The sequence below is a fragment of the Cotesia typhae genome, unplaced genomic scaffold, assembly GCF_013202065.1.
Source record: "Cotesia typhae breed Kobodo isofemale line unplaced genomic scaffold, CoteBio_Ctyphae scaffold_13, whole genome shotgun sequence".
NCBI lineage: Eukaryota > Metazoa > Arthropoda > Insecta > Hymenoptera > Braconidae > Cotesia > Cotesia typhae.
Window position 1 is genome coordinate 7025406 of NW_027423774.1, and position 27968 is coordinate 7053373.

At 30.1% G+C, this 27968-nt stretch overlaps 1 protein-coding gene and 1 long non-coding RNA gene across 11 annotated transcripts; one reads left to right on the forward strand and one right to left on the reverse strand.

Annotated features, from left to right (window-relative positions):
* Positions 1–8: 8 nt before the first annotated feature.
* Ca-beta (Calcium channel protein beta subunit) lies at positions 9–27915 on the reverse strand. 10 transcript variants are annotated; one of them, XM_074255284.1, is made up of 10 exons: positions 26487–27915; positions 17252–17353; positions 7685–7801; positions 6708–6827; positions 6339–6549; positions 6170–6267; positions 5820–5956; positions 4367–4905; positions 3848–3898; positions 9–1939 (listed from the first exon to the last, which is right to left on the reverse strand). In XM_074255284.1, exons 1-10 carry the CDS (start codon positions 26721–26723, stop codon positions 1704–1706), a joined length of 1848 nt encoding a protein of 615 aa, XP_074111385.1. In that variant the 5' UTR covers positions 26724–27915; the 3' UTR covers positions 9–1703. The 10 variants fall into 10 exon arrangements, 9 of the variants coding, with proteins under 9 accessions (XP_074111385.1, XP_074111384.1, XP_074111387.1 ...); XM_074255283.1 differs by having other exon boundaries at positions 3860–3898; positions 26487–27340; XR_012480582.1 differs by lacking the exon at positions 3848–3898 and adding an exon at positions 2690–2995 and having other exon boundaries at positions 1798–1939; positions 26487–27340.
* Positions 20754–22195, forward strand: LOC141535386 (uncharacterized). The gene is made up of 3 exons (XR_012480586.1): positions 20754–20947; positions 21046–21298; positions 21381–22195. It is a non-coding gene; the product is annotated as an uncharacterized LOC141535386 (long non-coding RNA).
* Positions 27916–27968: the final 53 nt, after the last annotated feature.

A 27968-nucleotide genomic window follows, 5' to 3' on the forward strand; every position in this document is an offset into this window, starting at 1 on the left:
AATAATAATAATAATAATAATAATAATAATAATAATAATATCTCTTTAATTTGATCTATTTACACGAATAGCGTGTGCGTTATTTTTTATTCATAATGAAAATTGGAAAATATTATTTTTAAATATAAATTTTTCCTACGGTGATCTACACAGTGTCTCTTTTCGATCAATAAATTTATTTATTATTTTTTTTTAATTAATTAATTATGCAACTAAACATGCAATTAAAATGTCACGTCGCTTTTTTTTTACAATCACATTTTTACATAATTTGTTTAGTTAAATCTTTTACAATAATAACAGCCGATTTAAATTTAATTATTCAGCCTAATCGACTTTTTAAAATAAAATAAAAAAATTAAAGCAATATAAATTTGGCAACAAAAAAATCCCCTATCTAATTACACCTATAACTACCAAGATAAAAGACAAATAATTAAAATAAAAATTTAAAAACACTTTGGCTACAATTGTCTCTCGCCATCAGTACAATTTATTATAATTTTTATTTATTTACTTAGTTAAATCTTACTAGTATCGTTTATTTAAAAATTTTCAACAATGTACCTGCATTTTAAACACAATCGACCCAAATCCGTACACCAACATTCTTCATTGTTTATTTATAAATATTACTTTTTTTTTTTTTTTTATTTTTTTTTATAAATTATCTGTAAAACGTACGACTTTTTTTTAACTTTTGTTTCTTTTTATAGCGTTTTATTTTCTTGTCAATCGCCACCGACAGTACATTTATTCGAATAATTTATTTACTTATTATAATAACAGTATTTTTTGCTTAATTAAAATTTTTCGCCACAATTTTTTTTTTGCCCCGGAGGCTTCCGTAGTCACTTCAAAATTCAATTCAAAACAATTAGACAACCAAAATTTATAATTATTTTTACAACAAAAAATAATTATTAAAATTTTTTAACAAATACGATCATTTGAGTCGACTTTTTTTTTCTTTTTTTTTTTTTTCATTTTTTTTAATATAAATAAAACTATCTACAGTAATAAAAACATACCATTAAATAATAATCTAATTAAACAAAATTTTAATTGGATTGGTCGGTCTTCAGCGCGAAGAAAAATTAATTATAATAATATAATTATTTTAAAAAAATATATATATTATTCAATATATATATTTAAATTGTTAAGATTAATAAAAAATATTAAATTAACAGGGTTTATAATTTATTTATTAATTATTTTTAATAATTATTAATATCATTTAGGGATAAAATTTTAATTAGTTAAAAAATTAATTAATAAATTATTTAGAAAAAAAGTAACACCTGTTAATTTAATATTCTTAATTAATTACAATACAATAAAAAATAATAATAAATAATTAGTCAATGGACTAGAGAGGAAATATTATTTATATATTAAATATTATAAATTATTAATCATTATTAAACATTTAAAATTTAATAATAATATAAAGGAGTGTCCCTGTCTGTTAAATAGAGCCTTTAAAGGCTCAACAATTCGTAGGCAATCTTGTCACCTTTCTTCAATAAACAATTCAATATAGGATATAACATTTCTTATTTATTTATTAAATAAATAAATAAATAAATAAATAATTTATTTATTTAATTAATTAGTTTATTTGTTTGTTAATTTTCCTATAGGGCGGTAGTTTTAAGTTTGGGACATCGCTGCAGCGACAAGCCCCGGGGCTCCAGCTCCTAAATGGCGTTGAGGGCTCTTGAGTCCTGCTGACGACGTCGTGAGACGCTTCCGTAGTCGACGCCTCCCAGGTAAGACTCTTCTTCGGTCCCATAGTCGTGCTCACGTTCTCGTTCTCGCTCGCGCTCACGTTCACGTTCACGTTCGAGCTCACGTTCGTGGTTTCGCTCCCGAGTTCCTCGCTCCAGCCTCGACCTCCTCGTACTTCCATGTGCTCCTCCGTACGCACTTTGTCCTAAAAAAAAAAATTTTTTCAATTAGAAAATTAAAATTAAATTAAATACAAATTTTTTTTTACAAAAATTAGATTTTTTTTTTTTTTAAACACACTTTGGGTCAGTTGGTTTTATTTTTTAATGCAAATCACGCTGATGAAGAAATAAAAACATGCGACATATAAATTATAATTGTTATTTTTAATGTAATAATTTGTTTGTAAATAAAAATAATTTTTATAATTTTTAATGAAAATTATTTTTACAATTTTTGATAAAAATTATTTTTACAATTTTTAATAAAAATTATTTTTGTAATTTTTAATAGAAATTATTTTTATTATTTTTAATAAGAATTATTTTTTTTAATTTTCAATAAAAATTATTTTTTTTTTATTTTTAAGGAAAATTCTTTTTATATTTTTTAATAAAAATTATTTTTATTAAAAAAAAAAAATTGCATGCATCAGAAAAAATAAAATTCCGTATTAGGTGGAAGTACTTATCAAAAATAATAATAATTGTCCATTTTATATCGGTTGATAAATTAATAAATTAATAATAAAAATAAACTATTTAAATTATTATTAATATAATGATTATTATTAATATGATGTCTATTCTACAAATGCCCTTGCAGAAAAATAAATGAAGAGTAAATTGATAAAATCGGTTAAAGATGTGCGTTGACATTATTTATTATTAACTTTTATGATAAAGTTTAAGACGCATTCGCACCCTTTTCATGCCAATAAATTAGCGGTACTTACTAACGCGCATATATAAATATTTCATACTAAAATATTTTTATTTATCGTTTCTTTTAAATCTTCTTATTCTTAATAATAATGGATGGGTTGGATACATAATACTCTTGATTTAAAATTGGTCCACTATAATCTTGGGAAAAAATAACTCTTTCTCGCTCTCGCTCTCTCTCACTCTCTGGGTGCGAATCGTCAATATAAAAATAAATATATACATATTTTTCTTGATACTTTGTATTTATAATCACTTCCTAAAACTCAATCTTGTTGCTTTTCGGACGATTCCTGTAGCAGCTACCGGATCTATTACTTTTTTTTTTTTTTAAATAAAATAATTAAATTAAATTAGTATTTTTTTTTTTAATTTATTTCCAAGCCGACTTTATCAATTATTCTCTTTCATACTTATATAAATATATAAATAAAAAATAAATTTAGAATTAAAAAACTCTCTCCTTAATTTATTTTAAAAAAATGGTAATTATAAATTATTTTTAATTAAATTTGTTAATAAAATAAATTAAAAAATAGTGTAGCGATAAATAGAAATTTTGGAATAATTAAAAGTAGCAGAGAGAAAGAAAGAGAGAGAGAAAGAAAGAGAGAGAGAAAGAAAAGAGTAAAGTAGTATATGGAGAAAATATTAAAATAAATAAATATAAAATAAAAAAAAAAAAAAAAAAATGACTAACGCGATTTAAAAATAAAGAAAACTTATCACTGGGATGGAAATAAGTGTGCAGACCCATACATAGATGCTGAAAATAAATAGAGAGTGAAGGCTAAGTACCCAAGTGGGTACTCTATTAAATATTAAGGAAAAAAATAATATAATTATTATTATATTAATTAAGATTGATTGATTAATTAATAAAGAGAGGCGTGAGATTCAGTACCAACGACTTTCGATCGATCGATCAATAAATATTATAATTAAAGTTAAGAGGTTTGGCTGAGAGATAACAAGAATAGATAAGAAGAGGTGAAGAAGAAGTAGAGGTTGTTCAGACAGGCGAAAGAAGAATATTTAGATAATGTAAGTTCAGCGTACATTCAGGTAATTTGCATTTACATTACGTACTTAGACTAAATATATTATATTATATATTATGCTGGTATAGTAATTATAGTAGTAATAATTATTGTGAATACAAACGTAACTGTTTCTGTTACCTCTGGAATCGTGAGCGTAGTATGAATCATGACGGCTGCCTAATATTTTTTATAGAAAAAAAAATAATTATAAATAAATATTTATATGCTGATAGTTATTGCCATTTTTTTACCTTTTTTTTTTTTATTTTATTCACCGATCAAAAAGCGAATTTTATTTATTCAATACTACCATACCAATTTGACCTTTAACTTAATTTTATTTATTGCAATTTAATATTTAATGACTATTTACTTTAAAATTTTATCCAGTGGCATTTCATTAAAAAAAAAAAATTCTTAATTTATTTCGCTTTTTGAAGAAAAGAAAAGAAAAAAAAAACAAATAAATCCAACACACGAGTGTCAATTTATTTAAAGACAGAACGAAAATCGTTTGACGAATCTCTAAAAAATAAGAAAGAAAATAATAGAAATTGTCGGCAATTAATTAAATAAAATTATCCTGTACAAAAAAAAATTAAAGTTAAATAATAAGTGAAGTAAAATAAAATAGTAAAAAAATACCTGAAGGCACACGAGGTGCAAGAACGTCTACAGGAACATCAGAAGCGGCTGTCATGGCTCTCGGCACCGGAGTGACCACCGGAGGATGCGTGGCTCTCCAGTAGGCCTCGAGGTACTCAGCGACGTGCTCGCAAGCTTCGTCGAGCTGGTTCTCGTCCAGTATCACGTCGAACATCTCTGGAGGACACTGGGCCAGCTTCTCCGCGGCGACCATCTGAACGTTGAGGTGTCTCGTCTGGGACTTGCCGCGGGATTTAATCAGTCTCTGAAGAACTTTTGGCGATGATATTTTCAAGTAAACGATAGTCGGGGCCAGGCTGGTCTTGGCAAGCTGCGAGGGGTGGTTTATCGTGTCGCAGTCCAGGACCACGAGCTGCAGGGTGCGAGCCAGCTCGAATATTCTCTCGATCTCCGCCTGGACCTCGGCTAAGCAGCTGCTGCGACTCGTCGACCGCTCCATTATTGCACGCTTCGTTGGATTGTTCAGCAAGGATTTTTTCGCTAACGATATGTCCGCCATTACCCTCGTTATTATTATCCTGAAATTGTTTTATTAATTAGTTTTTTTATTAAAATAAATCTATATGATTAAAATAGTAAAAAAAATTTTGTTTCCAGGATAATCATATGATAAAATCGGTTTTTTAAAGAAATTTAGTGTCACTGCGAAGATCTTGACTTGAATTTATGCATCTTCAAGTTTTCATTTCATTCTCACTGACAAGTATTTAGGCTGCATTCGAAAATGCTTTATCTTTAGATACATAATGAAGAAATGACCTTGTATCTTGTTAACTATTGACATTTTTGAAGATATGAGTTCATCCCGATGTTACACACATGGAGACCATTCATTTGAGTATCAACATCAATTTTTCATATGTTTATATATATTACATACATATATATGAAAAATATATAAAAATGCATGTGGGTACTCAAATGAAAGCTCTTGATGAGTGTAACATCAGGATGAGCTTATATCTTTGAAAACGTCAATATTTAAGAAAGTACAGTGCGATTCAACATAATTAAGAAATCACCTTGTATTTTGTGAACTATTGACATTTTTAAAGATATAAGCTCATCCCGGCATTACACTCATCGAAACCTTTCATTTGAGTACCCACATCAATTTTTTATATATTTATATATATATATATATATATATATATATATATATATATATATATATATATATATATATATATATATATATATATATATATATATATATATATATAATATATGAAAATTGATGTGGATACTCAAATGAAAGCTCTTGATGAGTGTAACATCGAGATGAGCTTATATTTATAAAAATGTCAATATTAAAGAAAGTACAGTGCAATTTAACAAAAGTCACTATTTAATAAAACAAAATTTTATTTTATTTATAGTTCATAAGTCACGACAGTTACATGGTGACTGCAAGATTGCTAGTTTAACTTACCGTCCTTCAAATTTATGTTTCAAGAAATCAAAAAGTGCTTTTTGCATCATATCCGTGACCTCATAGCCCTTTAACGATGGACCTACCAGTACAACAGGCCTCATTGAAGGTACAACATCATAAGGCGTCGCAGTTTCCTGTCAAATGAAATTATAATTTTTAAATTAACAAAATAAAATATTTAATCAATAAAATGAAGACATTTAAACATTTACTGTTAATTACAAAAACATTTATAATTTATTTTTGTCTAACTTACGTAGGACTAAGCCATGAAATGCAAAAGAAAAATATTTTTTATCAGTAATTAATTTTTATAAATTAAATTAAATTAAAAGAAATAAAATTACCGGCTTTTTGAAAAAGTTCTTCCGTTTTTCCTTGGCCGGAGGTGTCGTCAGTGTTGTTTTACCGGGCCTTGCATTACCTACACTATCACTGTCATCGCCTGAAATGAAAAAATTAATTAATTCAAGTAATGAGTAGGTGATTAAATTAAGTAAAGATAAAAAAAATTACCAGGTGTGGGTGGAGTGGAGCCACGTGATGGCATTCCACTTTCTCCAAGATTACTCGAGGAGCCGCCTCGCGTCGAGTAGAGGCCCTTGGTACCCCTTGCAGCGCTGGCTTGGACCCTCAGGGATTCCAATTTGACCGGCGAGGGAATAAATCCTACATCGGTGCCCTCTTTCACTAGCCTTCCGATCCACCAGTTGTTGTCGTACTTTTCCTACCGAATATCAATAATTCATTATTCTATTTTTACTGATATAAATATAGAAATAATAACGATGATTCTTATTATTATTATTTTTATTATAATGGAAGAAATAAAGTAAACAAGGGTTGGATAATGATTTTGTGATTAAAATAAATATTAAAGCGTACCTTAATATGGAGAAAGTCACGAACGTTAAAACTAACAGCGGACCCGTGAACTGGTGAATCATCGTCGATGGATCCATCGTAACTTACGTTTGTTCGTACGGCAAACGCTACGGGTTTTGTCTATAAATATATTGATTATTTTAATATTTATCATTTATTATTTTCTTATGTTATAAAATTCTATTGTCATTTTACAACAAATAAATTTGTTTTATTGCGATAGATAAATTATTACTTGTCACGAAACAATAAAGCCACTTGCTGTCAAAATAATCCAAGTTATGTAATTGTCAGAAATATTTATTTTTATATGTATAAAATTTAATGCGTTTGTTATAAATAAAATTGTTAAATATTTGTCAAGAAATTACAATAGTGTCTTTAAGAGGAATTAAAAAAAATTTTTTTTTTCAAAATTAAAAAATTATATGATGCAAAAATATGACACAGAAGTTAGCTGACAGTTGTCAATTCTTAAAATTTTTTTAACAAATTAATTACAACACTAAAAGTGCTTCTAAAAATTTTCACTAATAATTTTCTTTAATTTTAACATGTGACATATTTCTAGTAAATTTTTTTCATAACAATTTAATTGTTACAAAATTCTAAAAAAATTTCTAATGTCTGTCAACTTCAGTGTTATGCAAAAATTTATAATACAGAAGTTAGCGGTCAGCTGTCAATGTTAAAAATTTTTTTAATAAATCAATTACAATAAAAAAATGCTTTTAAAAATTTTCACTTGTAATTTATATTAATTTTCACATGTGAAATTTTTTTTGTAATAATTTAATTGTTACAAAATTCTAAAAAAATTTTTAATGTCTGTCAACTTCAGTGTTATAAAAATTTGTCAATTTTTTTATAGAAAAAAATGCTATAAATTGTCACGTGTCAGCTAGTTTGAATATCATATAATTTATTAAATTTATTTACAGTAAATAAATATTATATAAAGAAAAAAAAAAACTTACCCGTGCTTTTTCAAGCTGACTAAGAGCTTGTCGTTCTTTTTCACGCCTCAAACTTTCTTTTTCTTCGTCAAGAGAAAGATCCGAGCTCGGTTGTGAATAATTTGAATCCGCCGAACCCTGAAAATATAAATACAATAGTAAATTATTTAAATATAAATTAATTGACTGTTTAATAACCAACGAGGCTTCAAGCTCAGCAAATAAAATTGACAATAATAAAATAAATAATATTTGAATGTGTTTTAAATAAAAATTGACATGTAAACTCAGTCTCGGAGGTAACGGTTACGGTATCCTTAGCAACGGCCTCGACTCACCCTGTTTTACCCAGGAAGCTTTTGAACGAGTGCCAAATGCCACAATCTATAGTCATGCGCATATTTACAATATTTAACAATACATATTCTCATTTCTCAGGCAGCCTACATTCTTCCACCGATCATTCATTTCTTATCGCGGTTATAAATTTATAAATTTATAAATTTAACGCTATTATTATTATTTCAACCGTCTAAAAAAAATTTTGTGTCTAACATAAAATAAGAAAATAATAAAATCGATGCACTTGAATATGTACACACTTGAACGATCATCCTCATACACGCTCCGTATAAATATTTGCATGGCTTCTCAAGCGGCAATTAAATATCTGTAACCATTCGCCTGTATTTTATCCAATATCGAGGTCATCACACAAATAACCCAGTGAAAATATATCGCAAATCGCGTAATATAAACATTACATATTATTTATTTTTTCTCAAACATTTTTCAACTCAATCTTGGAAAAATTAGCCTGCACTCTTAAGCTAAAGAAAAATAAATAAATTAAATTAAAAAAAAATAAATAAATAAATAAACTAAATTAAAAAAAAAAAAAAAAATACCTGAGTAAAAAGCTTATTGTAGCCAGAGTTATGTTGATTATATCCTATCATCGCCGAAAAAAGAGCCACGCAGTAAAGAAATAATTGTTTCTGCGCAGCTCTCCTTAATTATTAATAATAACACTTGTTTATTTTAATTATTAACTTATAAAGTCTTGGAGATAAAAAAATATTTTTCTTCAGATCATATGTATCTTCACTACTTCATTTCTAACCTTGTTTTTTTTGTTTTATGATATTATTAACTTTATTTGTTTATTTGTTTACTTATTTATACTATTATTATTATTATTATTATTAATATAAGAAGAAATAAGCAAAGAAGAAATAAATAATGAGGTTTATGTGAGATTAGTGTTAAATATAACAGAGTTACGAATCCACATGATGATGATTACGGTAAAGTTAAAAAGCCCGAGACACATTGACCGACATTTCATTCACTGACTCAAGTCTTACGACGATAATACAATACCGCATTGCGCTGACAAATATTTTCTTTTTTTTTTTTCACGCTTACGGCAATTTATTTGGACACATCTGATGATACCACTTGATTTTTTTCGACCCATACAAATGATATTTACCGTGTGAAATAAATATATTTATCTTTTTCCGAGTTTCATTTCCTGTTTCGCCGCCAACCGAGAGACTGATTTCTTCACCAATTATTATTAGTTCAATTTTATCTCGACATTGTTAAATTAAACTGGATTTTTTTAATTTAAAAATTTTATTTTCGTATGCGGCGGATAAAATAACGCGGAGGCGCAAAAGAAGAACGTGCTGGAGTAATTTTTTTCATAATACTGAGGGTTAATTTTGTATGGAAAAGTGGATGTAGTGCTAGCGAGTCTGGCGACGCACCAGCGCCGACGTACTAGATATAATAAATGTATTGTATACAGATATAGAATTTAGATATAGTATAGACATTTGAATGTAGATGGCGGCGCATGCGCAGTAGAGACAACAGTCCTCGTGTGTCGTTGATTGAATCAACGACCCCTTGTTTTTTACCCCTAGATGAGACTCGCCCTTATATCGTTACTCAATCTTAAATCTTAAATCTTGCTTTTTTCGTAACGCTCCAATCATTATTTTCAGTGTTTCGCACCGAAATTCCGCCCACGGATTCTTCCCAATCGATTTCTTCCCCCAGCGTTCATCTGAAATAATAATTAAACGTCAGACTGTTGATTAATTTGCCGAATAAATACGTAAATAAAACCAGAACTAATGTATTTTATAATTGCCAATTGTTTATTTAAAAACCTTGGTTAGTATGCTCGCCGCCAGGTGGCCAAAATAAACTTCTGCTGTCTACAGCCACTAAGCTCATCGGCTAGTATACTATATCGATCGTAAACCCCGTATAAAGTGGAGTAGAGTATAATATAATAGGGGGGAGGAAGAGGAGACTTTTCGCGTTGGGGTTCACTCCGGGTGTCACGACTCCCTGTGGTATTCCGGTTGTACTCGCAAATGTTACGACGCGGCCACTGCACTCTCATATCTTCGCTATCACTTTCACCTCTTTTGGAAAATATTTATAAATAAATATTGCGAGCTATTTATAGCTTCTTTTGGAAGTTAGGATGGATGTGTGGGAAGAAAGTATTAAGTGATTATAGATTTTGTCAAGTGTTTTTTAGAGATTACTTAGTTTTTTTTTTTTTTTAGAAATTAAATTTAAGAAATTTTTCAAGTTGAAAAAGATATTGGAGAAGTTTAAAATATCTTATTTGAGATTTTTGATGAATATGATTTATTACTATTAAAAAATGTAGAAAAAAAAGGAGTTTTAGATATTTGATGAAGTTAATTGTTTGAAAGAAGAAATAATATTTATGAAATGGAAAATTTTTAAAAATTAGGAATATTACAATGTTTCTTAAGTAAATTAATTTTTCAAAAGAAGAAATCAAATTATTTATATTATAAATGTTAAAAGCTTTAAATGTTACGTTTTTTTAATGAAAGTCATTAATATCTTTTAAAAATAAAATAAATTGTGAAACTGAAGTAAGTAAAAAATATATAATTCAAAAGAAGAAATCAAAATATTAATAAAAAAATTAAAACTTAAAATTTTTTAAGGAATAAATTGTTTAAAAGAAGAAATAAAAGTATTTATTCTTAAAAACCAAAAAAAAAAAAGAATGATATCAACAAACTTTAGTATAAAAAATAAAAAATCTAAATTGCCTATACACAGAAAAAAAAAATTTCTTGAACCAAGAAAATTATAAGGAAGACCGAAGTTATTTTGGAGCAAGAAGAAATTTTCTTGGCTGAAAAAAAACTTCATTCAAAAAATTTTCAATCTTCCTTAAGATTTTCTTGATTTAAGAAAATTTACGCTTGACTCTAGACTTTTTTTCTTTCTGTGTAATAATATGCATTTTTTAATCATTATTTACCTTTCTTCGGCCAAATGATTTATATTGACGTGTGGGACGCAAATGATGCGCCATTTTTTACCATATATTTTTTTAACACAACAAAATCTAAATGAAGATATATGATTTAAGTACACAATTAAATAGAGAAGAATATAGTTTTAAAACCGAGTTCTATAAGAATAAAATTTTTGTCAGCTGATCATCTCCTTAACAAATTTATCGGACTTGATAAAGAGATTAATTGGCGTCATTAAAAAAATTTTGAGTTTGGAGGGCATATGTTATAGCACCGAAACATTGAGACGGATTATATTTATAAATCGGTTAGTTTTTTGAGTTACTTTTTACAAGAATCAAGTTAAAAATAAAGCACGAAGGAACTTGAAAACGAAATAAATCTAGCGCAGTTGACGGGGACTGTTGATGTAATAGTAAATTTTAAAAAGTAATATACAAAAAAAAAATATAAACGTGGATAATACGGACGCGATGACTTGATGACTGTCTAGCCCTCGCGAGTGCTGATCATTTTGGAACACAACGCAACCTCCTACGCTATAAATAAACTTGAATTTACTACACTGCCAGCATCGCTCCCTGACGCTTTTTAAATTTGTTATTCGTTGTTATTATTATTATTATTATTATTATATTAATATTATTATTTCCTAGTCATTTATTACTCTAATGTAAATATAATCGGCTATTTATTATCTAAGTTTTTATAAACACCAACTCGCTTCTACTTCCTACATTTTTTACAATATTCTTCTTATTATACTTTGCTACGATTTGTGTTTGTTACTTTGTCAAGTATTTTGGGATTTTTTTATCCGTGAAAATATTTCTCGGGTTGCCTTGTACATGTAATTAAAGATGTTATAAATAAGTAATGATTTATTTTTAATAAAACCTTGATCATTTTAATTTATATATTTAAAAAAGTACTTTCAAAGACGTGGTTGATAAAGTAGAGGTTTTTGTGAGCTACTCAAGATCAGAGGAAGAAACTTTCATGTGTGGCCACAAGAGGTCAATTATTGTTGGAAAAAAATTTTATTTTGGATTTTTAAAAAAATTATTTTAATAATCATATTAAAAAAAAAAATATTATCAATTTTTTGTTAAAAAATTTTTTTCTAAACTAATAAGAAATATAATTTTTTTTTTTAATGAATGTTAAAAATTAATAAACATTACTTATTAAAATGAACTAATAAAATTTTATTAACTAAAATAAAAAAAAAAAAAAAAGTATTTTTAACCAGCAATAAAACTTTTAAAAATATTGAATTAAATCAATTTTTTTTTAATTGAATAAAAAAACAATTAAGCAAAATAGCTGGTAATTTATTGACCGAATAAGAAATAAAATTTTTCCAATAATTTAAGAAACTTTTTGATAAATAGCAGCGTCCCACGAGACTAATTAGTACGTAAAAAGTTTCAGATCTAATTAATTATTTTAAATATTATATATATATATATATATATATATAATATAACTCTGAGTAATAAAAAAAATTTGTTTAATTCATTGGACTTTCCAGAAGAGAACTAAGTCCAAGTTATTTAATTACATTACAGGATTCATAAATATAAAAAAGTAAAAATAAGAATAAGAAGTAATATTAAAAATTAATACTCTGATATTTATTTACCCGTAATATGAATAATTTAGTAATAAATACATTGACTAAATATATAAAAATAACGTATTAACTTTGGGTCTCTTTTTATTAATTATTCTCTTCTTCTCTTTGCAAGTAAACCCACAAAAAATCTACAAAAGTAATAAAAATAAAAAATAAATAAAAATGCGTATGAGACACTCGAAATCCGTATAAGGAAACCTGTTTACACGTTTTATCGTTTACCTACTGCCATTAACTGTACTTAATAAATTCACCTACACTACAATAACAAACCTCACAATAAACCATCGCAATATTTAATTAAATAATTAAATATCATTATTAATTATTTTTTATTAAATGTTATTAATCAGCCAACAAACAAATCCAAATTTACTAATTTATTCTGGCTCTCTCACTGAAAGAAGAGACGAAAAAAACTTGAATTTAACTATTATATCTATCGACTGACAAAAGTTGACCTTGATCTTGACTAGTATGAGCACGAATAAAAGAAAAAAAAATAGTAAGATATATAAATGTATATGTCTATAATTATATTTTGTTTCTTTTGATAAAATCAAATTCCGTATATTTTTTAATCACGCATTTTAGTTTCGAAGATTTTATCAATTTTATTAAATGATAGTGTTTATCATTAATCCGCGGTAATGTTTTAAATTTATACATTCTTTCATTATTATTAACGAAAATGATAAAATAGACCAAGATTACTTTATATATAAATATACTATATATAGCAATCTATTTCATTTCATCAACACACGCATCAAGTTACTTCTTTTTGGTAAATTTATCTAAAATTTGGTACTTTAAGTAACTATTTTTAGTTAAATCTTTTTACAGATAACTAAGATATTATATCGTATGATCTTTTGAAGATTACTTTTTAATAAAAAATCTAGTCAATAAGATATAGAATTTAATATTTTGAACACAATACAAAAAAATTGTTATTTTTCTAACAAATTCATGCAATTAAACCCTTTTTTCGTAAATGCGCGTCACCTTGAACTCACGTGGCGCCGCTTCAGTGCGTAAAGCGGCACAGAAAGAAAAATTTCTGGACTGGAGAACAAAATTCTTGACTTAAGAAAATTTTCGGGTGCCTGAAGGAAGATTGAAGTTATGATGGTCGAAATTTTTTTTGAAATTCTATTCTTGGTGGAAGTAATTATTTCTTCAATCAAATTAACGTAAAAACTTGATAAAATAAATTTTTATATTTGATAAAAATTTTTAGATACTTTAGGAAAGTAGCGCCACCTACTTCGGCTAAGAAAAAAATTTTCTCACCTTGAGAAAATTTTTCTCTTGAATATTTGACACCCATTTTATACTATTTTAGCGTGCAATTTTACATATTGAATGAAAAAAAATGATCCAATATGATTAGATCTTCCAATTTAACATGTTACTCAATAAAAGTATTAATGAAAATTTACTTCCATCGAGATATTTAATTTTTTGAAGCAAGTGAAATTTCTTGTGTCAAAAAAAAATTTTTTTCGCTCAAGAAAATAATTAGGAAAAAAAATATTTTCTTGACTCAAGTGAACCTTTTTTTCTGTGGGTACTTTGTGATCAAATTAATGATAAATATTATTACCAAAGTTTTAATTAGCAAATTATAGAATTTTATTTAAAAAATTTTGCATTTATTTATTTTGCGTAAAAATTATAGCGCATTTTTTTGAGCATCAATATAGTCTAAAAATTTTTGTAATTCTATAAAGACATTCTCAATTTGAATTTTAAAGCAATATTATTATGAAAGTAAATTTTAACTTGTATTATTATTGAAAATTTAAATTTTGAATAATAATAATAAAAAGATATATATGTGGTTGATACTAAATAAATTTTTTTTTGTTATTTTGAGGACTTAGTTATCTTAAAGTTACAAAGACTTTAGTGTGGTACCCGAAAGAGAGACAAGGTTTGGCCACAGGTACTGATGATGCCGCAAAAGGAGAATAATAAACCACGATAAAAAATAAATAAAAAAATGATGGTGATGTATATAGGAGCCAAGAAGAAGTATATGTATAAGTATTAGTGGTAACTGGTAACAGTTGTGTTGGCTGGTGTTCGGATGTTCGGATCTTCGGATTGAGGATCCAGCATAGCACAGTATAAGTATAAGTATAAGTATAAGTATAAGTATAAGTATAAGCTAGAGTAGAATTTTTAGCCGTCGTCGTGTATAATGGCAACGTGTTTTCGTCTAATGTACTTTTTGTAGTGTCCTTGATGGAGGAGTCTGCGAATGCAGAACTACAGGGTCTGTGGCATCACCACGAGCTGGTAAAGGGAGCAAGATATATACCGGGACCCGAGGCAGAGAGACAATGATCGAGCCTAAGAACGAGAGGAGGAGGATTCAGAGGAGGTAGAAAAAGTCGAGGAAGAGAGGAGTCAAGAAGTTAAGAAGTGGAGGTAACACTGAAATAAGGTAAAGGGGATATAGGGTCTACGAAATAGCGAGCAACACCCCAACCACCGTATTGGTATATATACTTTGGGCCTAGTCAAGGTCAATTGTACAAGGATATATATATATATATATATATATATATATATATATATATATATATATATATATATATATATATCTAGCGGCTTTGCCTCATGTCCCTATTCTATACTTTATACTTTAATCTATCCTCTTATTCATTAGCTTCTTTTTTTATAGCGTGGCTTACTTATGTATATCTTTTTGCTCATGGAAATTTCGAGTTTATACACTGCAGGCTCATTTAAACTCTTTTTATTCTGCAGTCATTTTTAACCCTCTGCATACAGGGTCATTTTTTATCACCATTTTTTCTTTTTTAATCACTATTTATCATTTTTTATTTAAACTTATATTTTTACTTCATTTTATTTATTTTACTTTCTTCTTAATTAAATTACCGCAAAGTAATAAAATTTTTCATTATTTCATTTAATTAAGACTTTTTTAGATTAGTTGAATTTTTCGTTAATTAGAAGCGTTAATTTTTTTATTAATTAAAGAAATATCGATTGATGTACTTTAAAATAATTAAAAAAAAAATAATACATAGAAAAAACAAACTTCTTGTGCCAAAAAATTTTAAGGAAGACAAAAGTTATTTTAGAGCAAGAAGAAATTTTTTTAACTTGATTCAAGAAATTTTCAATTTTCCGTAATATTTTATTAAGAAGGCAAGAAAATTTACACTCCAGTCAAGAATTTTTTTTTTCAGTGTATTAATAAATTTGCAGTTTGTTTTAAAATTGGGCAATCGAATTTTAAGATTGTTAAAATTTTTAAATTGCTTAAAATTTATTAGAGTATTAAATAGTTTTTATTACCAAAAATTTTGGAGTAAACTAAATAAAAAAATGAAAAATATGTAATTAAATTAGGAAATAATGTAAGACAAAAATTCAATTGTCAAAAATATGGCGTTAGGTCCTTGCGGTAAGTATTCAAGCTTGGGACCATAGTCGTTATCCTTGAAAGACGTGTGCACTCTTTCGTTTTGTTTCGGCGCATAGCGGCCAATGAATAGAGAGCAATGTTGACGCGTTGCTGCTTAGGCCCGCTTATATGTATATATATATGTATATAATCCACAAGTATGTATTTATATACAACTATGCAAGCTAAAGTAGTAAATGAAATAATGCATTAGTATGTGTGTTTAAAGAAAGAAATAATTGTGTGAGTTAAAGAGGGATGAGAGATGAAAAAAAATTACTGAGGGCAAGCGCATAGACTTCTTTGAAAGTGACGATTAAAAAAACAAGGTCATGATATTTAAATTTTAAATTAAATTATTGTTTTTTTGTCCGACGGTTTGTTTAATTTGCTTTAATGGAAAATTTAACTTTAGCCTGCCCGGTTATTGTTATTATGATTAGTAAGTCTTTGTGTAGATACGGCAAAGGTAAAGATTTTTTTTCGAGCACAATAGCTTCAAGTGGTTGGTGGTTTTTAAGATAATCTAGACCTTGATGAACTTTTATTTTCTTTAAAACCATGTGCGAGTAGTTAAATTTTTCTTTACTCGGTCTGGTCTCTTTTTTTCTTTTTTTTCTTCTTCAAGATGTAACAATGGAGTGACCATTTGCATCCCCGGGGGCGTAGCGGGGAAATGAAAAATGTACGAGAAAGTTGAGTTTACCTCGGTTGAATAGAAAAATGTAGTAATGCGTTTGCAGACATTACCGAAACGAATAATTGACGTTAAAAAAATTTTTCAACGTTTTAAATATTTCTTCTTTGAACATGAAAAGAAGCTAATACAATGTTAGGTGCTTTACTTTCACATTTAGCGCCGAGTTTCATAAAATAGATGAGTTTTTTTTTTTTATTTTTTTTTTTTTTTTTCAACAGCCTGAAGTTGTAAATTTACTGTTCTCGCAGCTTTTTGGCTTAAGCATTGTTATTAAATTAGTGCTAAAGCTGCGATTGTGGAGTGCGAAGCTTGCCAAGCGTTATTCAAATTGTAACTATTTTATTAAAGAAATTTTGACTTGTGCAAAGTGAATTTATTGCTATTATTATTATGTAACTTTGCTTTTATTTAAAAATTTAATTTTAAAAATTTTCTTAGATTTTTTGTAAACTTTTGGTCGTTAATTACTTACAACAACGTGTCTTCTCACTGGCACGCCTAAATTCACCAACTGCAGGCTGTCACGATCACGTTTCTTCTCCGTAAGTGTGTAAGCTCTTCCGTTAGACCTTGCCTGTAATTTCACGATCATATTCTTCGATAACATATTTATTTAATGATCATATATCCACTATCGTTTTTAAATCCTCTAGCTTTAATTATTTTAACTCAAATTCCTCTATGGTTAAAACGGTCTAAAATATTTAATTAAAATAGTCATTTAGCTTTTCATTTGTACATATACATATTTTAGTTAATTTTTAGAAAATGAAAATAAATGGAGAAAAAGAAAAATAAACATTAATTATCTTTAAATAAGCCTAACAAAAGGTTAAAAGCGTAAAAGGCATAATTGTACTATACAATTAACTTAAAAAAAAAAATATGTTAAATTTCCAGGAACCCAAAAAAACATTTTTTTAACAAAAATTCTCCTCCCTCATATATTTACTCCACAGCATTACTTTGTACTACTATACGGTATACCTAGCATACCTATATACCTACATAAACCCAAGGTAAAAGGTAAATAAATTAAAATTAAAATAGTGTAGAATATAGAATATAAGCATCAATACGCATATTATAAGTATAGGAATTTACGAATATAAAAAAGCACGTATACCTAAAATGAGTATGTGTATACACATACATATTTATATATTATTATTATAAATATATATAAAAGTAGATGAACATAAGCGAGAGTCAGAGAGAAAGAACAAGTGAGAAAATATACCTGCCGTTGAGCATTAAGAAGAACATCATACCCTCGTCACTTTGACCGCAGTCTTAGCATTCCCCTCACCCTTCACGGTCTCACATACACATTTAAATATAAATATAAAAAATCTAAATCCATAGCATACCAGTAATGTCCATACATCCATACATCCATAAGAATCAACATCCGTGCATAACTAAACAACATACATAAGTACTTATACTTATGCTTTAGATTACAGATCTCAAGCTTACGCTCTCGTTTTCATCTGCAACTGTCTCTATCTCCCGGTCTTTTCCTAAAATTATCCTCTCTGTTTAAATAAAATACGAAACGAGTGAGACAGCTAGATAAAAATAGAGAAACAAGAGATAAAAGAAGAAAGAGATGAGTAATGACGTGATGCAGTCTGTAAGTATCCATACTAACTTCTACTTCTTTCTCATACTAATTCTGATTTCTTGTTATTTTTATGTATCCAGGACCTGGGCTCATCACACCCCCGCCCAATCACCAGCCACCAGATCTACAAGTCTGGGCCTACGTCGAGGAACAACAACATAAGGCCTACATGCCTCACGTCGAGTTTAGGCTGCAAATTCTCGTACCGTGTGTTGTTCGTTGTGCTCAGTTTAATGCAGTCAACTCAGACTAACAGCATGTCCTCATCCCCATCTACATTTTTATTCGGCATTCTTCAGTACGAATAAAAATAAAAATGAAAAAAAAAAAAAAACCGAGTTTGGTACGTTATAATGGCTGACTATATGGCTTCTTTTTATGACCTTCATTACTTTATTCTTTACATCGTTTTTTATGGGTATATTTTTGGACGCCATGGGTAAGTCTGAAAAGATTTTATGAATTAGTACAGTGAATATGCTTCAATTGTCAATATGCGTGTTGAATTATTATCATTGTGTTACAGCTTTTTCGACGTTTATTATTTACCAGATACAACCTCCACTCAGCTCTTCGACGGTCAGTTGAAAGGGACGTACATATTTTTACGTGAGATGTCTTAAATGCACAAGATTATCGGTTATTGTTGGGATAAGTTTTAAGAAAAAGAGAAGAACTTTCTTTAAAACGTGATTGACCTGCGACAGATGGTGCCTATTTAAATTAAACTAGAAAACTAGTATAAGTAGACTCGTTTTTTTTTTTCTTTTTTTCTTCTTTACTTACATTACAAAGAAGATATAATATTTAACTTTGGTTAAGAAAACTCTTAGACTGTACCTTCCACTTGGTTTTCTTAAATTTCATGATATTATTAATTAAACTTTTTAACTTCCCGCTAAGAAAATTGAAAATTTTCAAAAATCGAGAAGTTATTATTTTTACTTCGTTTTCTGAAAATCGAGTTTTCATCAGATCTTGACGTTTTGAGGTCCTAGGAAGCTTCCCTGACTATTTCCGCGATGTGTGTGTGTGTGTGTGTGTGTGTGTGTGTGTGTGTGTGTGTGTGTGTGTGTGTGTGTAAACCTCTCATAACTTTTGGACGGCTTGGCCGATTTGATCGCGGTTGGTGTCATTTGAAGGGCTTGACCAAACTCAGATTTTAAATACAATTTGGACCGATTTCAACCGGTAGATTTTGAGGAATCTTAAAAAAACCTCGAAAAAAAATTTTTTCAAATCAAAATTTCAAACGGCTCGATCGATCAATTCCAAAAACTAATCAGCTCTTAACATCGAAAAACCACGTCGATCGCCACCAAGCCGGTCAAAATCGGTTGATTTGTTCGTGAGTTATCGTTGACGAAAGAAATCGAATAAAAGCGTTTTTTTCGGATTACACCGAAACTTTCGGTTTTATCAATTTGTATTTAAAAATGTATCATAGAATTTAAAAAACTGCGTCGAATGTTATTGCGGTTTGAAAATTCAAAAAATAGTGTTTTATTAAATTTCTATCAGATTTTTGAGTTCGGAGAGCTCAAAACTACATGAAACTTATATTTTTGAGCTCTTCAAGTTCAAAAACGTAATAAGCGCAATTTAATTACGAAAGTAGCGGAAAGTTTTTCTAATTTTTTCCAAATGATTGGATTAGTAAAACAAAGTGGGCAGCACTGTCTATAAAATTGAGCTTAAATTATTACAGTATAGAAATAAATATATAATGATGATATTTAAAAATAAAAAACTATGTCTGGTGGTATTAGTTTTAAATTTGGTATTGGTAAGTAGAAGCGATGAGTAATAAGAGAATTTAGTTAATTATATTTTATATTTTTGGTGACTGGTGAGAAAATGAGAAAAAGAGGAGTAATAAAAATAAACGAGATGGAAGTTGAAATAAAAAATAAAAAAAAAAAGTATATGTATACGTAAGTAAGAGTGAAATAAAGAATGAAATAATAATAAGAGGCAAGAAAGATGATGAGCAAAAGAATTTTAGCCAAAGGACCTTGAAGCTTACCCATACGTTAGCTTTTATTAGTCGGATGAGTATGGAGAGAAAAACGACGAGAAAGATTGTCGGTAGAGAAAGGGAATAAAGTATACATTCGTATATCCGTATTTATATATACGTGTAGTCGCACATATACGATATCTGTATTAAATTTCCAGGAATAATAGTAGAGAGTTTTACAATCGACTAGGTAAGGTAAGAGTCGGCATCACCGCCGTGTTGCCGTCTATTTTTTCTTAATGCGTATAATCTAAATTCTCGGTTAAATAAGCCCACTGTATTTTTTAAAAATAATAACTTTCAGGTACTTGATAATGTGAAGCAGGAACTGCCAAGATTAAAAGAACAAAAAAGTTACCAAGGGAGGAACAGAAAAACAAGAACAAGACTATCAACAAACAACAGGACGCCGCTGCCGCTGCTTATTTGAATTCTAATTTATAAAACCTAACATTTAATACATGTATTATTTTCTGTTGACCGATATAATATGAACCAGTCACGAACAGACGCCATCTGACGTATGTACAAATTACTGGTGTTACATTTATGTCTAGAAGTATCATTATATATTGTGTGTCTGAAATTTTTATAAAACCTAATTCTATTCTCTTTTTAGACAATGTATTCTTTATTATTACTCCCAGTATCATGATCTAGAAGTTGAGGTTTTATTTTGGAGTATGGGTTATGCTGATCAAGCAAACCTAATCTAACAACAGTATCTAAAAATTTTGATCAAGCAATTATAAATATTTAGATACTCGGAAACTTGATACGTCAAGCTGCACCTGTCTTTTGATGTTCTGGTGAGCATATCATCTGCCTGAGTAAAGTACAAGATCTTAATTTTTCAGCTGATCCTTTTTACGGTGAGCAAGAACAATAATAAAAGTGCTGTACTGTAAATAAGTGTAGGACTATTAAATTTATCTTTGGTTATTCGTATTCCAGCAATTTGCCGTGTCTCAATACCCGGTTCTCAGAAAAATCCTTAACCAAAATGACAAGTAAAAAAAAAAGGAAGAAATAATAAAAATGAAATATATATCTTTTTTGCATGACAATTGGTTAATGATTTAACGAAAAAAGGATCTCAGTTTACGGCAGACAGCAGGATCGCCATCAGGTATAAATACGACGTAAATACGTCGACTGGACACTCAAGACAAAGAAACAGAGAACCAAGATAGTGGAGACTCATGGTTGTAGACCAGAGTAAAAATTGCTATCCTATACCAGAGTTTAGATATAGCAAACTAATATATAAGAAGTGAACCAAACCAAAGTATAAAGATTTGCCGGCGGGTTCCTGGGCAATGGGCAGCTAGGAGCTAGCAGCCCAAAATACGAAGGACGCTGAACAAGAAATTTAAAGGTAACCTTAACGAAAGAACTGAAGAGGATAGCAGGAGGAAGAATAAGATAGAGAAGAAGTAGAAGATGCCATGGATGGAGGATTTGGCCGCCAAAAGCGAGCTTATGTACTAGAGTATCTCCATCTGTGTGGTACCCATACACGTCTTGCATCAGGTATGTATCCGTCGAATCTATCTGAGCTGAGTAAGCCTTGTAACTTATAATAATAAGTGCTACAGAGAGTATGGGGTAGTTTAAGTTATATACCTAGCGATGTTGATGCGCTAGAGTAGTTTTACTACATGGAAAACGAATAAAAATAACAAGACCTGGACCAACAGCAAAAAGTTGGTGAAGATAAACCAAATCGAGAATAAGAGCAAGAAAAAAAAGGCAAGTCCGAGGGAAAAAGCCGCGACATACCTACCTACGCTTATAACCAAATACTAATCTCATCTGTTTTATAAATTCTTTCTCTGATACTAATTTTGACTCTTTATTCACCAATTACCTAACATTTACCAACACAGAAGCAAAAGCACCGTCAACAGTCAACTCAGGAGAGCAGCGTAGAGCCGATGGCGACTAATGTAATGTAAGGTGGGCGATGAGGACTACTCAGACACGACAACCAAAACTAAACGAATCTTACCTTTTACTTCTTAAAGGTCCCTACGTATATAAGTAACTCTGTCCTCGGTCCTCCCAATACAACCTAAAAAGCAAACTCTTAACTTATACCTTTCGCGTTTTTACGTTCACAGATTACCTATACCTACTTATTCTTTACTACCTGGCGCTGAAGCTGAGTCGATACGACTTACAGACCCGGCTAATGTAAGTTTACTAGTCCTCAGTCTGTAGTCCAGACCGTGGCCCCCTGGCTCTAAAGTACTTGGTTACATTCTTCGGCCGCCGAACCGATGAATATTTTTTCTTCACCCAGACAATTCCTATCCTCTAGCTACAATTGTACATATACTTGCTACTTATTATCGGTACCTTCTTTTTTTTTTTTTTTTTTTCACTTTCTCACCGATTGTTCTTCTTCGGCGGCAATATTTCATCACCGATCGATGATCAAGTCCGTTAGATTAAGGCCCAGCCATTGAAATTAGCCACGGTTCTATATTTTAAAGTAAAGGGTTGCCGTTCTGAGCGACTGCTTCTCAAACTAAACCCTTATTCACCGGTTGAATGCACCTCCTCGAACATTATTTTATTTATGTACATATTTTTCTGATCATACATATCTCCCGGCATGTATAATATTATTTATATAATACACACATGCTGGTTGTATATATGATATATAAATCAAGTTAAGAGCCAACTCTTTAGACTCTAAAGAGTTTAGACAGTGTGTACTTTGTAAATCCAGTATCCACAACAGCTTTACTTTTTAACTATAAATACATTATTGATTAATTATCAATACTTGTTTAAATTTAAAGACTCTTTCATGTATTTGCGATGACGTAATTGCAGGACCGTGTCCTCAGTAGTTTTTTTATCACAAGATTGAGATAAGTATGTATATTGGAGGCAAAAGGCGGGTATTAATGGCCCCGACATATTTTCATGCCTCGTCGAGCTGAGAATTCTCAGCAACCAAATAGTATTATTTAAATTTATCAAATTTATAATTGTATTGTTCTCTTGTTTGATAAATTTTAATTTTTTACATTAAATTACTCTCTCTATTAGACTGACATCACTTGACAATTAAAATTGTACCTTAATAAATTAAAAAAAAAAAAAAAAGAAGAAGAAATGAAACAATAATTGAAGTGGTGAGCGCAATCGACAAAAGTGTAGCCAGGTGCTCAATCCAACCGCTTTTTTTATTAGTATTAGCATTATTATTGTTATAAATATACTGTGATTATTATGATTATTGTTATTAAGTTATTCATGAATTCAGTTAATCGCGTTTTGCACCTATACAACAGAAAGTACGTCTACTGGTATCGGTATAGTAGATATACAATATAATATACCTGGTCTAGCTGGTTTTTAGTTTGGTCTTTTTACTCGATGCGTTGCGTTATAGCGTTATATATTTATATATCATCTTTTTCATGGGTCTGTATTTAAAATAAATACGTATGTATGTGTATGAGTGTAATCGAAGCTAATTTCGCAGAAAAACCGTCCCAGGTAACGAGCATAAATTCTTTATTTGACCACCCATCATTTAGCTTTACCTTATCCCCGATCTCCACTGGCCTATGGTCCGCATAGCAGCATTTAAATCTTATTAATTTCGTTTTTTATTTTATTTTTATTTTTTTTTATTTAGTCCACCAGATACTAGACCCGCGGCTGGGTAATACGAGGACACGTCACATGATTTTAAACCAAAAACCCGGCATCCAATATTTTTAATTATCATTCGACAGTCGACAAGTCTAGACTACTTTAAGAGCAAGTAACCTTTTGCGAGCGATATATACATTTGTATGTAAGCCCCAAATTATTATATTAATACCAATCGAGTTTTATTATTATCGTGTATATGTCTACTTGCCTCGATGTATTTTTTTTATGGATATGGATATTAATAATAACATAAAATACGTATATTTGTATCAGTATTTAATACCGAGTTTCTACTTTCATTATAATCAACTTTCACTAGCTTTGATTTATCAATAAATTTTATTTATTATTTATTATTAACTAGTAGCCTTTATTTTTTGTCTCAGAACTATTTTTTTAAATTTAAATAGAATAGTTTGTAAATATTGTCAAGAAATCCATTAAAAAGAAATATTAATACTATCTTTTAAAAATACTCTCCCCTAAAATTCTTGTATTATCCGAAAAACCTGTTCAATATTTTAGGTATGCACCCGATATATATATATATATATATTCTGTAAAATATATATTTATGAGTTACATTATGTAGCTTAAGTGAAGTCGAGGTAAAGACTATGACGAGATGACTGGCTCGGTAGAAAAGACCAGGATCATAAGGATCAGGTCAGTTAAACTTAAAAGATTAAAAAAAAAAAAGAAAAAAAAATTACTGGTCCTGAGAAATCACAAAATTCAATTCGAGCTGTCATCTTGTGAAAGCTATCGCACTAAATATCTGTTAAATAAAATATAAAATAATAAAAAAAAATAAAAATTCACCCATCGACTACAATACTTAGACAATATGTAAATAAATGAAAACAAAAATGATCAAACTGCACTCAAGTATGAAATAAAATTAAAGTTAAACTTCATTATCCCTCATCAGACCGGTTTTGCGCATCACATCGGATACCTTTTTTTTTTTATTCTCATTTCACAAGTGCTGAGTTTCAAGAGTCAATTTTATAAGATAACGGCTTTTTTTATTTTATTATTTTACTTTTTATACAATACCCAAATTTTACGATATATATACATATAAACCTATACTTTTAAATTCTTTGTTCGTCACTGGTTTTATTTAAAACAACACACATACGCACACATTGATACCTAGCACAGACTACGAATAAATAAATACATGCTAAATACATGCGAACAAAAAAATAAACTTGCAATTTGATCATGTCTCATGTATCATTAAATAATCCCCGCAGCAGCTCATTAGTTACTTTTACCATCAACAAAATAAATTAGCTTTAATTAAACACCCTCAAGATGCTAAATGAAACCCTAAAATAAATAAAAAAAATTTCTTCAAGTAATAAAAATTCAATACAATTAAATTATTAGTCACAAATTCTACGAATTGAAATAAAATAAAAGGAATAATAATTCGTGAAATAAATGACTTATGGGCGTTTCTCCATTCTCTTTTCACATATATATAGATATAAATATATAATATAATAATATAATAGCAATTCTGTAAATTTGCCCGAGGGTTTCGTTTTAAATTTTTAAAAGTTTATTTTTAGGCGCAGGTGCAAGTACGCCAAGATCAACTAAGCCCATGTATACAAAATATAGTATATAGTACTCTTTTTGACGATTAGCCATGTTCGTGTCTCTTGCTGTTGCTCCTATCCACCTGAACAGCATTTAGAGCTAACTGGAGGATTCTAGGAACCAGGTAAACTATTTCAGCGGCTTGCAAGGATGAAAAACAAAGAGAATGAGATAAAAGTAACAAAAAACGTTCTTAACCTTGGCAATAGTGGATAACACTCAAGTAGATTAAATAGCAGACGTCAAGGTGCAGTCTGCTCTCATACATATACATCTATATACATTCACATGGATGTATGTATTGATATACATCCACGTATAAATATATAGGAATATAAAAAAGATGGAAGTAAAGCAGGAAGAAAGAAAAAGAAGATGATAAAGGGCACGTGCGAGAGAGGAAACCCGCTGGCCGTTCTTCCGTCGACGAACAGACGAAGAACCAATCCTGTCCCTTTGCTCCACTGCTCTGGTGGATAGGAGCAACCAGCCAGCAGAGCAGGCGCACACCTCCAATGCTCCATCAAGCTTATACACTGACCTACATTCTACACTACACAAACCGGGTCTTTTTCTTCTCAATCTAAACCGTTGGACGTATATCAAGCCGCAAACTTTTGCATTAGCAAAAACTAGCCCTCCAATTAAACAAAATTAAATTAAATTAAATTAAAATATACACAAATATCTAATATAAATAAATAAATATAAATTAAGAAGAAGATAATGATGATGATTATAATGATAGTGATGGTAAAAACTTACCGGATTATTGGTATGAGTGGAAGACGCAGTAGCAGCGGTAGCACTGTGCTCATAATCGTAATCAGCGTCGCGATCTCTGTCTCTGTGTTGTCTCCTGGGCAGGTGCTCGTCAATCAGCGGTCTGTGGTCCCCAGATGGGGCAGAAGAGGCGCCGCGATCCCTTATATCGCCACGTTGTTCCCGAAAATCGCGTTCTCTAAAGTCCCGTTCGGTGGTCCGATTGGACTGCCTAGACATTGCCGGCTGCTTCTCCTCCGCCTCCACTTCCAGGTGCTCCCCCGGGTGGAATTTTTCTTTCTCCGCGTGGTCTTCCTGGTACTCGTCGAGGAGTTCCTCGTCTTCCTCTTCCTCTTCCTCGTCGTCGGAGTCGAGAAGCAGCCGTTCGGTACCAAAACTACTACCGCCGCCAGCTCCGTGTCTTAGTCGTTCCGGGGGATGACGACGTAGGTCACTCCATCCTCCACTGACCTCGTCGTCACCCGGACTCCCGGCCAGGCCGCGGGCTGAAGGCACCACACCCGGCAACCCTCTACTCACAATCGACGTCCTTCCGACACCGATAACACCCACCCGGTCTGATGAATATGGTATATCGATGAACTCGTTTGATCGTGATGACGAGGGTGAGTCCAATACATCACAGCGGTAGTCAACGTGTCTCGATCCCGACGATGATGATCTTACCCTGAACACTCCCTCCTCTGATGGACCATAACCTCCTTGGACACCTGCTAAAGAGCTGACAGGTGATTCTGCAAACACCACGACACCTCGTCGTCTTCCTGGTCCACCTCCAGCACTTCTCACGCCACCGCTCACGCGGGGACGTTCTTCTTCCCGTCTACGCGTCACCACTTACTTTTTCAAACACTTTTATTATTTATTTATTTATTTATCAAATTTAATTTATTTTTTTATTTATTTTTCATTACAATAACTCACCAACATCAGCTTCTTCAAACTGTCATCTGCTAAAACACCTCAACTACTAATAATACTACTGGATCAAACTCGGTGATGATGACAATTCAGGATACAAAACTCACTAGTGACACTTGTTTTCATAAAAAAGCAGGACACAGCGGATACTGCCACAATTGACTGACATATAAAAATGTATGTAAGCAATGTAATCGTGCGCAGAGACGTTATAATATTGTAAGGTTAGCTTGCACTAGTTGTCCTCAAATGTAGGGCTGTGGGTCGTGTTAGCTCAACACCACCCACTTCACCTCGTGCCTTTACTTGTATACGTTGTCCTCAATATATATATAGAGCCCTGCTGATTGTTGGTATCAATGTATCAATGTATATAGGTGTAGGTGTAGGTGTGTATATACGACATAGGATGCCTAAGTTGTGTGCTCTGGCTCAGCTGCGCCAACAGCTACTGCAGGGCAATGCGACGATATCACTATTTTTTGACACTCGACATTCATTTACCTAATAATTTATTATAATACAGTTAATATTTATTTATTT